The 11,984-nt window shown below is 43.4% G+C and overlaps 2 protein-coding genes across 3 annotated transcripts in view; one reads left to right on the forward strand and one right to left on the reverse strand.

The window, feature by feature from the left end:
- The window catches only part of LOC128345097 (centromere protein J-like), a 67,903-nt gene extending 65,107 nt beyond the window's left edge, over window positions 1–2,796 (forward strand). Inside the window, exon 22 of the mRNA XM_053296516.1 lies at window positions 398–2,796. Within this exon, the coding sequence (XP_053152491.1) occupies window positions 398–404 (7 nt within the window). The 3' untranslated portion in view covers window positions 405–2,796. The remainder of the gene's footprint in view (window positions 1–397) is intronic.
- On the reverse strand, window positions 2,617–11,540 carry TTLL2 (tubulin tyrosine ligase like 2). 2 transcript variants are annotated; one of them, XM_053296574.1, is made up of 3 exons: window positions 11,415–11,540; window positions 8,128–8,165; window positions 2,617–4,417 (listed from the first exon to the last, which is right to left on the reverse strand). In XM_053296574.1, the coding sequence occupies exons 2-3, from the start codon at window positions 8,153–8,155 to the stop codon at window positions 2,766–2,768; spliced, it is 1,680 nt and encodes a 559-aa protein (XP_053152549.1). In that variant the 5' UTR covers window positions 8,156–8,165; window positions 11,415–11,540; the 3' UTR covers window positions 2,617–2,765. The 2 variants fall into 2 exon arrangements, with proteins under 2 accessions (XP_053152549.1, XP_053152537.1); XM_053296562.1 differs by lacking the exon at window positions 8,128–8,165 and having other exon boundaries at window positions 11,415–11,531.
- Window positions 11,541–11,984: the final 444 nt, after the last annotated feature.

Below are 11,984 nucleotides of genomic sequence, written 5' to 3' on the forward strand. Positions count from 1 at the left end.
ACTCTGAGAGCAGAAGGTTTTGAGTTCCCTCACTGGCTTCTCTAAGATAGGGCTGAGGGAGATTCCTGCCTGCAACCTTGGAGAAGCCGCTGCCAGTCTGTGAAGACAATACTGAGCTAGATAGACCAATGGTCTGACTCAGTATATGGCAGCTTCCTATGTTCTTATGACTTTTTAGGATGGTGTGCTTTTAAACCACATAAATCTTTCCAACATTTGTATTATACCAACAATATAATGATGTAATGACTCATAAAAAGGATTCCCCCCAGCCTATTATATTTTAATGCTTTATTACATGATAAATTTCATACTGATGAAAACACTGTTGATTTGTCCCACAAAAAACATGACTGTAGCTAAGAAACTGTTTACAACTTAACTGTAGAAAAAACAGACACTGATCCAGAAACCAACACATGGAGCAGCATACACTGCTACACATGAGGAACTGCTCTACGGCACAGATTTTAGGTGCTCTCCATGTAGCTTCATACCATCAAATTTCAGCTATTGACAAACAAAGCCTCTCAGCTTCTAAGTTTTATACAATTACTTATGTGTACAGGTAAACACATACAAAACATATATTATTGTCAGAGAAATTTGATGCACTGGCTCACATACAACCCAAGCTGCTATGCATGTTGTAACACATTGTGCATGCAGTTGTGCAAGTGTGTTGTTGGGCACATGCAAAAATTTTATAACCCACAATTGCACAACAGTATGGCCATTATTTCCAATGGCTGTTCCATTGCACAACATTTGCACAACTTTTGTGCATGCACAAGAGTGCATTTCAGCAACTGCATACAGGCTGTGTTACAATGTGTGCGGGAGCATGTGCTGTATGTGAACCATCATTTCTTATTAACATATGTTAAATAAAATTAATTTTACTTCTCTCTTTAGCACTACATGGCATAAGGTTCACTTTTCTACATTGCATATGGTCCCCCAAAGTATCAAGGCCTAGGCTGCTGGGGAGTCTGTCCCAGCAGCCTAGATCCTGGATACTAAATGAGTATGAAGCAGCACAAAAGAGTTCTCCCACCTCTAAAATATAAATATATATATATTTATATATATATGGTCCCGGGTGCCACTTGAAGGGTGTGTGTGTGTGCAATATTAAAAATAAAATATTTTTTTAAATGGCTGCCAAAAACAAAATGGCCACCGTGCATGCTCAAATGGCCTCTGTGAGGCCCTAGGCCATGCCAGGCCTTGCAGAGGCCATTTGAGCATGCGTGTTGGCCATTTTGTTTTCAGCGGCCATTTTTAAAAAAACAAAATGTTTTTTAAAATTGCTACCGCACATGCTCAAATGGTCCCTGCAAGGCCATAGAGGCCAGTGGGGGGGGGGACCTTTGCAGGACCCCCCCCCCAGCCTTTAGGAAGCCCCCCAAAGGGGCTACAGGTAAATTTAAAAAAATTAGTAAAATATAAGTCACTATACACATATTTAGTTTGGCACTATGTACAGAGAATCAGGGCTTGTGAATAGTGAGCTGAAGCTTATGAGCTAGGATTGTATTCATTTGCTCTTTCTTTGCTTCTTGTGATAAGTGAGTTAAACGTGATGTCTTAATAATATGGCTACTAATGGCGAGTTTGTCTTTGAATCAGTGTGAAATCCTTAGTATTAAGACCCACTGGGAGTTTCTTGCTCTCTTTCTCTCATTTTAACTGTCTTTCTGAAATATTAGAATATATTCCAAGCACTGACACAGTTTACTCTGCATATCCTTTAATTATTTTCAGAGTATCTGGGAAAAGCCAAATTCTCAATTTATTTTAAAAACTTATGTAATAGTGATGCTACAATGCATAGTAGAGAATTAGGCACTTCTGTTTAGTTTTCCAAGTAGACCTCTACATAGTATTTGGGTATTTCATGAGCCTCAGCACACTGAAATTTGTAGTTTTCCAGCATTTTTTGGTCTGGCTACATCCACTGCTAAATAGCTTTTGAAATATTAAAAGATTAATGAGCTTGACTTGTATTTTTGAGCTGAGATTATGGTAAAGTTATCTGAAAGATGGGTGTCAGTTTTTTGGACAGGGGGCACAATTTCAGTGTTTGCCCTACGTGCTATTTTCCCTAGATATGCCTCTGGACCTAAGGGAGAAAAGGGACCCACAGTTTCCCTCCCTGAACTCCAATCTGAACCTTCAGTTCAGAGTGGAGTTTTGCCCCCTTCAGCTCCAGTTGTGTGGTGCCATCATTACATCTGAACGCTGGCACCGCAATTTCCTCCTCATGGAACTGGAGTTGAGGGAGGAAGCTCCTCTCTCACTCTGGCTGCCATTGGCTGCTGGGGTTGTCAATTAAAGAAAGAAGCACCTGGCAGCCAGTTCTCCTTCCTCTCTGCAGTCAGTGTGAACTGCAGTTAGATTATTCTCCATTTCGTTTGAATGCGGATGGGAGAGTGGGGTGTGGAGGGTGTAGAACTGTGGGGACACTGGACCTGTGGTTCGGCGTTATGTCCAAAGGTGGCGTCTATTGCTTTCTCAAGTTACTGTTCCTAACATTTCAGCTCTGTAAGCTCTGTGAGCAGGAAAACCGCCTTCAGGCTATGAACTGTAAACTCTCCAAATGTCTATAGATGTAACAGAAAGTCTGTCGGGGTGGGGGTGGGGGCGGAGAGAAAAACAAAATGATACAAGAAAGCCTGAAATGAATGGTGTAGAGCTCATGGTGTCCTATACGAACAAGAGATCCTTAAAATCATACATAATTTTTAATATGCTAAGTTTATCTACAGGTTAAATAAACCTTTATTAAATTTCTGCTGTTCTAGTTGCAATTCTTTGATCATTAATTTGTGTATTTCACGTATTACGCTTTTGACATTTATACCACTCCTAGATGCTTCAAGTGCAGCATCATTGAAAGGGAATATGAGGACAAAATTACCTACTCGAGGGAATGGTCGCTTCTGTTTATCGGAGAGAAAATATGGAGGGATGGATGGTTTATGGGTATAGAGCTCATTCAGACCGAACCACTGAGTGGACAGAACAGGTTCACATATTGAATTACTAGGTCTTAATATTGGTTTGCTTTTTGAGGATGGCTTTGCTTGCAAGAGTGTTTTCGGCATGTTCATCCTTTCACGTAATCGCGAGGTTAAGGTTTCCTTGGGGTGTGCACTGCACATTCTGCCAAATACTGACGCACTTTTACGAATCTGCAAAAGGGATGGTGAAGGGGAAGCAGCTGCTGACTTGGCTCCTTTCCTGGGAGCCGAGCAATCTAGTGGGATCTCTGTCTGGTTAGCAGACCACATAGACTGTGTTTGACCAAAACATGAAATTTTCCTATTGGTCCCTTTGATACATTTTCTCAACGCATCAGCCTCCCTGTAGTTTAATAAGTCAATGATATCGTGGAGCATCTTTCTTTTCACAGTCGCATCAGTGGCACAGTCTAGGCGCAAGCCTGGGCTGTGGTTCACTTCCAGCAGCCACGGTTTGAGTCTGTCGTCTACCAGAATGTCAAACCCAAAGAGCTCAAAGCAATTGGAGGTGATTGGTACAGACGGAGTGATGGCAAGCAAAGTCAGCGTGACTATGCGGTTGATCCTCTTCCACAGGAGCAGGTCATCCACACTGCGGCTACGTAGGTAGGCTCGGAACCGGCTAAAGTTCCATTTGCAGCCAGAGCCAATGACTTCTTTATCTTTTCTGTACGAAGGACCAAATTTATTGATGCTAGTGTTTGTCAAGTGGGCATAAATGTTGTTCAGGGACCCCAGGTCAAATTTCTCTGTTGCAAATCTCACTAGCCCTTCTTCGTAAATATATATTGTGAGGGGACAAAAACTGGTGACGCAGACATAAAGACGGAGATCCCATTTGTATCCAGAAATAAGCAAAGGGTTACTGATGTACTTCTGCACAATGACCATGCAGTCATAAACAAAATCTTTAATGTCCTGAAAAATAAGGATGCCCCTCCCACGAGACCTGTCAACTGGTTTGCAGATCCAATAACTCAGCTTCCTGTTGGGCATCTGCCTCTCCCTGGTATATTCAGTTATAAATTTTATGTAATCGTTTGGCATGATGAAAGCTGCTGGACTGAACTCATAAAGGGTTGTTCCATAAATCCCTTTCATGCGTTTCAGATGCCTTGCCAAATAGTCTTTCCTGGTGATCCTTATTGTCTCTGGATGGTGATTGAGACGCTGCCATGGTTTAATGCTCTGGTGGTCTGTCATCCGGAAAGGGTAATTCCGCCAATAGAGGTTCCAGTCCTCTTTATCTTGCTCATGCTCATCATACTCAATCCAGCCACGCTCTAGTAAAACCTCACGAACTAATGAAGAAACATTCTCATGCAGCCGGAAAACCAGTGGCTTGGTCCCTCCTGAATCAACCCCTTTCCCTTTTGTGCAGGTTTTGTTTCCTGGAAAATTGATCAAGTGAAAAAATAGGAATGAATCAATGAATTGAGTGCATAGTTGGGGTAATTAACTACTTTCAGAATAAAAAGGCCTTAACAAAATTCCTTTCACTCGAGGACCCAAACCCAAAATGTAGATACCAGCCTGTCCTCTGCTCCATGATGAGTGGTGGACTTGCCACTTGCCCCCAACAATGCCCTCTGCTCCATGGTGGGGGGAGGGGGCAGACACTCCTTGCCCACTCAATGGGAGGAGTAGACTGCCCACCAGGCATGCATGCCCTCACCTCACTTGCTTCGTCGACGTCCTCCTCCTCCTCCTCCTCCTGGTCATGTTCATCTGACTCAGGCAGGTGATGGACATTTGGAACCAGGAGGAGGGGAGAGTGATCTGGTCCAGCTTGGCTTGGCCACTTATTCTGGTTACATTGATCCATTCCTGCTCCAGGCACCATACTTACATTTCCAGGTGCCATGGTGAGCTGGTGCCCAGAAATAGTCAAGCCCTGTATTACTTTGATTGTAACCTGAACTGTTCCAATCAGAAGGTTTTACAACATTGATGGCACTGTTTATAAAACAGTACATGAACACAGTTCCTGATTCAAGAAAATCAAATTAAGATGAATTTTCATCATTAAATGATGAAATTGAAGTTGCATTTCACATGACACAGGAGCTGAATGTCTCGTATTGTTGTTAATGGATCTCAGCCAGGGAAAAGTCACGAGGAAGCAGGAACCTCAGGTGTGGTTCTCCAACCCCGAGTCCTCGTAATCAATTTCTGGAACTCAAGATTTGAATTGGAGCTGGGCTGGACCCAGGAAGGTGTGCTTTATTGACCAGGCAAGGTGTACTGTATATATAGGACACTCTTTGATATTTATACTGTAGCTAGCCTGCTCCATTCAGGTGGCCTCATTCAGCTTTCCAATCACAGGGGTTGATGTAGGACAACCGTATACTCTTTTGTGCAGAAATGCACACTAGCTCTATTAAAACATTCCCCTCCTTGCATATATTGAATGTGAGCAGGGAAACAGAACCATGCCCATTGCTCCTGCTTCCCGTGATCCTAAGGTGTCTGCTGGCTGTGCATTCAGCATCAGCGTGAAAGGGGCCTACGGCAGTACAGTTGTACATAGCCCCTTTTCTCATGAGCCCTGCCCTCACCAGCTAATCAGAGTCTGACCAGGAAGAGGCTGAGGCAGCACTGGACTCAGCTCCAGGCCCTGATGGTAACCCAGAGCACATGGAAGCCCCAGAATATGGCCCTGGAGTGTCAGGCCAACATCAGCCCCAGCCCCCCCAGTGATGGTCCAGAGGGGGAGTCCAAGAGGACCAGAACCAGCTCCAGCCCCATAGGAACATAGGAAGCTGCCTTATTCTGAGTCAGACCGTTGAGCCATCTAGATTAGTATTGTCTACACTACTGGCAGAGGCTCTCCAAGATTTCAGGCAGGAGTCTTTTCCAGCCCTATCTGGAGATGCTAGAGATTGAACCGGAGATCTTTCGCATGCAAAGTGGTTGCTCTACCACTGAGCTACAGCCCCTTCCCCTCAGGCCCCGACACCAGAGTGGGAGTTCCAGAGCTGGGGTCCCTTGTGTACATGCCTGAGGAACCTGGACCCCCTCAGATGACATACTCAGAGCTTGAGCCCCCAGAGGAATCAGCCCCTCCTCCATCATCTCCCCCAATATCTGTGAATCAGCACAAGCAGCGGACAAGGCAGAATTGACTAGAGAGGAGGAGTGCCGGGCTTCAGGGTTGGAGCCTACCCCTTTAAGTAGAGTTCTCTGTTAGCGAGGACGCAGACCCTAGCAGGGGCAGACAGGGTTCAACCTGCCTCTGCCTGCTGTTGGGTCGGTCAACATGTCTCATGGCTATGTCCATGAAGCTGCTTGAGCTGTGTTATGTGGCCTGAACGGACCTTGACTGCCTTTGTTGACCACCAGACGGTGATAACTCTCTGATACCTTTCACGTGAACACCAAATGAGTGGCCAGCAGGAACTTGACCAATGGGTGCAGTTCCCCGCATGTATTTTGTGTATCTGCAGGGGTGGGTGGGGGGTAGTGTTGGAGCAGGGCTATTGTCATGGCTTACTGAGTGAGGTCCCAGCCTTGGAGTCACACCAGATGTAACTTTAAGCACACAGTTGGGGCTAGTGGGCTTATTTTTCATTCAGAAAGCAGCAGGCAAATTGCCACACATTAATTGGGGGGGGGGGAGCATTAATTCTCTGCCCTTGCAATAGTCCCAGTACAGATCAGATGGCTACTGCTTGCCCTGGGGGAAAACGTTATACTGGCTTCCCGGGAGCTCTGACTGACAGCTAGATCTGGCGCTGCCTGGATTCTTTGGACAGGGCTTTTCCCACCCTAGGCTTGCAGTTGGATCTTAAGGGCTGCAGCAGTGATGGCAGAAATGCCAGAGAACTGGGGAGAGGCTTTAATACAATGTCCCTTTGGGCTGTCTCTCCTACCAGCCTCATCACCACAACTTTCTATTAAAGTGTAGAATCTTTTGTTAGTTGCTTTCAATATGGTCTCACTGAAAAGTAAGCTTTAAAAAGTAAGCACGTTGTGCAGGTAGTTCTGGTCTGAAAAGATTTATAGAGAGGTTTCTTTGATTTCATATTTTAATTGCCGTTTGTATTTTAAAGTTGTAAACTGTCCAGATAATTATATGCAGGGTGGTATAAAAATGTGCTGAATAACAACAACAAACCCCTGCTAACTTGGCAAAGAGGCACCTTTTAACGTGGTGATTTTCTTTATTTAGCGGGGGGAAAGTAACTGGCCCTATCCACCCCCAGCACAGTACTTCCAGTGACTGTTGCTGGTGTCTATCTTATGTTTCTTGTGAGCCCTTTGGGGACAGGGATCCATCTTATTTATTTATTTATTTATTTATTATTTCTTTGTGTAAACCGCCCTGAGCCATTTTTGGAAGGGTGGTATAGAAATCGAATAAATAATAATAATTATTATTATTATTACGCATGGTGTGGAGAGAGAGGTTTTACTTCCTCTCTCCCAGCACTAGAACCAGGGGTCATCCTGAAATTTAGGGCAGACAAAAGAAGTACTTCACACAGTACATTGTCTATGGAATGTGTTGCCACAGAATATAGTGTTGGCCACCAGCTTGGGTGGCTTTAAAAGGGACTGACAAGTTCATGCAGGCCGTTTTTTATTGTCTCTTAGTCAAAATAGCTACCTTCCGCCACCAGGTTCAGAGGCAATGATGAGTCATGGTGGCTACATGGTACCTCCAGGTTCATTGGCAGGATGCCTCTGAATACCTGTTGCAAAAGACCAATAGTGGGAGAGGGGGCACGATTTCATCTCCTGCTTGTGGGCTTCCCAGAGGCATCTGGAAAGCCACTGTGGGAAATCGAGTGCTGGACTACATAGGACTTGGGCCTGATCCATGAAGTCACTGCTTATATTCTTATGTAAATGGGTTTTTTTGTGCTAGTACCTGGACAGGAGGTGTATTCTACCACCACCACTACCAGGGATAGTGCAAAATTACTAACGTTTCAAGGTTCAAGAGAAATGCAGCTGCCTTGCAAGATTTGCATTAAGATGCAAATAGGTTCGTCTAATTAACATAATTGTATGCCAGCTTTGGAAAACTTGAGCAATTGCATTTAGTTTGTGAAGAACTTCAAGAGAGATTTTTAAATATATATATATTAAATACCTTTCCTTGGGCTTCTCGATTCTGCCATATTTACAGTACTGTGGATATGCAAAAGAAATGAGAAACAAAGTAAAATATTATAAATATTTGTAATGTAAAATATTATAAATAAAAAAGTAAAAAGAGATTTAAAATCTTTATTTCATTCACCCTCAGTATGGTCCAGTTGAGTGATAGAGGTACCTGTATTTATTTATTTATTTCTATTTTTGCTTGGGCAAACAGTGGTCCCTAAGGATTTTGTCATGGATGGGGCTGCCATAAGGTTGTTTTCCCTCTCTCTTGCAATACATGAAATGCTGTCAGCTTCCTTGTCCTCACAAGAATCAGCCAATGAAGTGAGGTGGGTGGAGGGGGAAATAGCAACCTGTCACTCATTTGGTCTCAATAGACATTATAGGACAGAGAGGAAGAAGAGAGTTGTAATAGGGCTGCTGCTTTCGACCCATATCTGCCACAGCCTCTACTTGCAGTCTCACAGTCTGGCTTCAACCCTTAGTCCTCATCCCCAGAAGAACTAAACTTGAATACATGAGACTGCTTTAGCTTGCATTCATCCTTTGTTAAAGCGATGGCTCTCCACTTCAGTCTTTAAACACTTTTAAAATTTCTTTTTTGTTTGTTCATTGTTACCCTGACCCTAATGCTTACCTCTGTGCAAAAATAACTTCAATTTTACCTTTTTGGGGGTAGGGATAAAAAAGGGGGTGGTGGTAAACAGAGTCCAACAATATTATCACTTAGTTTTTATTATCTGTCTATCAAAGCAGGCAAGAAAGGGGGCACCAGGCAAGCAAGCTCTTGTCCTCAGCTTCTGAAGAGACCAACAGCCTGAGACATTTTATTAATCTTATGTAGTTTCCTTGTTTTAATATTGTAAACCACTTTGGGTGCCTTTGTCAAGGCAGAAAGGCAGTATAAAATGTAAGAAACAAACAAACAAACAAACAAACAAACAAACAAACCGCCCTTCCTAAAATGGCTCAGGGTGGTTTACATTCAAATCAAACACACATAATAAAACAATTAAAAAACATTTACACCAGATTAAAATTAAAATTAAAAACTAGATATCATGAAAAGCCAGGTTAAAAAGATGGGTCTTAAAGGCTCTCCTGAGGGCCTCAAAGGAAGAGGGATATATCTTATATCCACGGGAAGCATGTTCCACAACCCAGGGGCAACAACTGAGAAGGCCCGGTCCCAGATTTCCACCAGATGAACTGGTGGCACTCCTGATGATCTTAATGAGCAGTGGATAGAGAAAGGTGCTTTCTCAGGTAACGTGGGCCTAAGCCATTTGGGGCTTTAAAGGTAATAACCAGCCCATTGTACTTTGCCCAGAAACATATTGGCAGTCAGTGCAACTGTTTAAGAACAGGCATAATGTGGTATCTCTGGGATACCCCAGAGAGTCTGTCTGCCGCATTTTGAATTAACTGAAGTTTCTGAACTACATACAGAGGCACCCCTACATAGAGCACACTGCAGTAGTCCAACCTGGAGGTTACCAACTGGTGTACTACTGTTTTCAGATCATTCTCCTTAAGGAACAGGAAAGTTGTCAAATCAATCACAACTGGTAAAAAGTGCTCCTGGCCACAGCCTCAGGGTGCTCCTGGCCACGGAGGCACCAGGGTGAGACCTGGGTTCGAGAGCACTCCCAAGCTACAAACCTATACTTTCTTGGGGAGTATAACCTCATCCAGAATAGGAAGTTCCATCCTGTCTTGCAGATTATGACCCCCAACAATGAGCACCTCCATCTTGCTTGGATTAAGCTTCGGTTTATTGTTCTCATCCAGCCCATTACTGCCTGTAGGTAGGCATTTAAGGGGCTAATGCCATTTCCTGAGATTGATGACAAGGAGAAATAGATTTGGGGTGTCATCAGCATATTGATAACACCCAGCAGCAAATCCCCTGATGACCTCACCAAGTGGTTTCATGGAGATGTTAAAAAGCATTGTTGACAAAATGGAGCCCTGAGGGACTCCATATAGTAGCTCCCATTTTGAAGAGCAACTGTCACCAATCACCACAATCTGAAATCTACCCAAGATGTTGGAGTGGAACCACTGTAAAACAGTGCCTCCTATTCCCAAATCCCTTAGACGATCTGGAATGATTGATGATCATGATTGATGATACTGAAAGCTGCTGAGAGATCCAAAAGAACCAGCAGAGTCACCCTCCCTCTGTCAATTCCTTGGCGAAGGTAATCTATCAGGCCAACCAAGGCCATCTCAGCCCCATAACCCACTCTAAGGTCAGTTTGAAATGGGTCTTGATAATCCATTTCCTCCAACTGATGGTGGAACTGGTCAACCACCACCCTCTCAGTCATCTTACCCAACATGGGAGGTTGGAGAGTGGCCTATAATTATCCATCACCAGGGGATCCAGAGTGGGCTTATTAAGAAGGGAGGTCTGACCACTGTCTCCTTCAAACAAGATAGCATCCTGCCCTCCCTCAGTTAATGATTAATTAATCTAGACTGGCCTAGTTGATTAATGATATCAACTAGGCCAGCTCCAACAACTTCCTTGCAAGATGAAATCAACCATGTTGGGCAAGGATCCAAATAACAGGTGGTAGGCTGTACTGCTTCAAGCAGCTTGTCCACATCGTCAGGAGTCACAAATTAAAACTGATCCAATGTAATCTCGTAAGAAGGATTGCTGAACACCTCCATTTTCCATTTCTGGGGCGGGGATGGGGGGGTAGACATTGCCAGAAATCACAATGAGCATTTATCCCCTAAGATGTTACCAATGGCCAAAATTTGTGGGCCTGGCTCATGGGCTAAGGGAGCTGTATTTTGATTTTGGTAGTTGGTATAGCACCAGGAAATGCTTGACTAGCAAGCAGGAGGTTGCCTGTGAATCCCCGCTGGTACTATGTTGGGCAGCAGCGATATAGGAAGATGCTGAAAAGCATGATCTCATAGGAGGAGGCAATGATAAAACCCTCCTGTATTCTACCAAAGAAAACCACAGGGCTCTGTGAGCGCCAGGAGTCAAAATTGACTTGACGGCACAATTTACCTTTATAGCACCAGGTATGGCATTATATAAAATAATATTTAAGAACTGAGGTTGCCAGCTTCTTTTACTGATCCCTACTCCTAGGTCTTTAACAACATTTGATCTGTTGACATTAGCAGATCATGATGCTTCCCTCTGTGCTAAGCATCACTTGATGATTGATTTTCCAAGAAGATATCTGATCCCTAAACTCTAAATTCGATATTTGGATACAAGAATTAAAAAGAAAAAATGCAAACCGTATTTCATCTGTAGCTGTGCAAATCTGATCTTTTCTAGGGTTGCCATCAGTGTTTTGCCAGAGTGACAAGTTCAGTGCCCCATGCCAGCTTGGAGAAGCCTCCCCCTTTCCATTGTAAACACCCTTTCGAAAGGAAATGAGAATGTATATTACACAAATTCTGAATCACCTTAGGAACCCATAATGCACTGCATGTCACACATTCCAGAATTCTGTTCCTTTGTCCCTCTCTTCCTCTCAATGGAGTATTCAGTGACACCCTAATTTTTACACATTGTGTTGTTGACAGATCACTGAAGTGCTCTTGAGATTATGTAGTTACAGAAGTGTAGCTCAAAGGTGTGTGTGCAGTAGGTAAAACACTGAGGTTGTGCTATAGATATAAATGCTCCTAAGCAACCTCTTTCACTGAGCCAAACTTGATCAGTATTGTGGTTTACTAGGAAGCTGAAGGCTATTATTTATTTATTTATTTATTTATTTATTTATTTATTTATTAATCAATCAATCAATCAATCAATCAATCACATTTTTATACCACCTGATATGTAAATCTCTAGGTGGTATA

This window comes from Hemicordylus capensis, chromosome 1 (genome assembly GCF_027244095.1).
Source record: "Hemicordylus capensis ecotype Gifberg chromosome 1, rHemCap1.1.pri, whole genome shotgun sequence".
Lineage (NCBI taxonomy): Eukaryota > Metazoa > Chordata > Lepidosauria > Squamata > Cordylidae > Hemicordylus > Hemicordylus capensis.

Bases quoted from the DNA above. Each gene is read 5' to 3' on its own strand.
- TTLL2 (XM_053296562.1), bottom strand. From the start codon at position 11,463: ATGGCAACCCTAGAAAAGATCAGATTTGCACAGCTACAGATGAAATAC. The intron at 4,418-11,414 runs GTTTGCATTTTT...TCAATTTTCCAG, and splicing joins ACAGCTACAGATGAAATACG to GAAACAAAACCTGCACAAAA.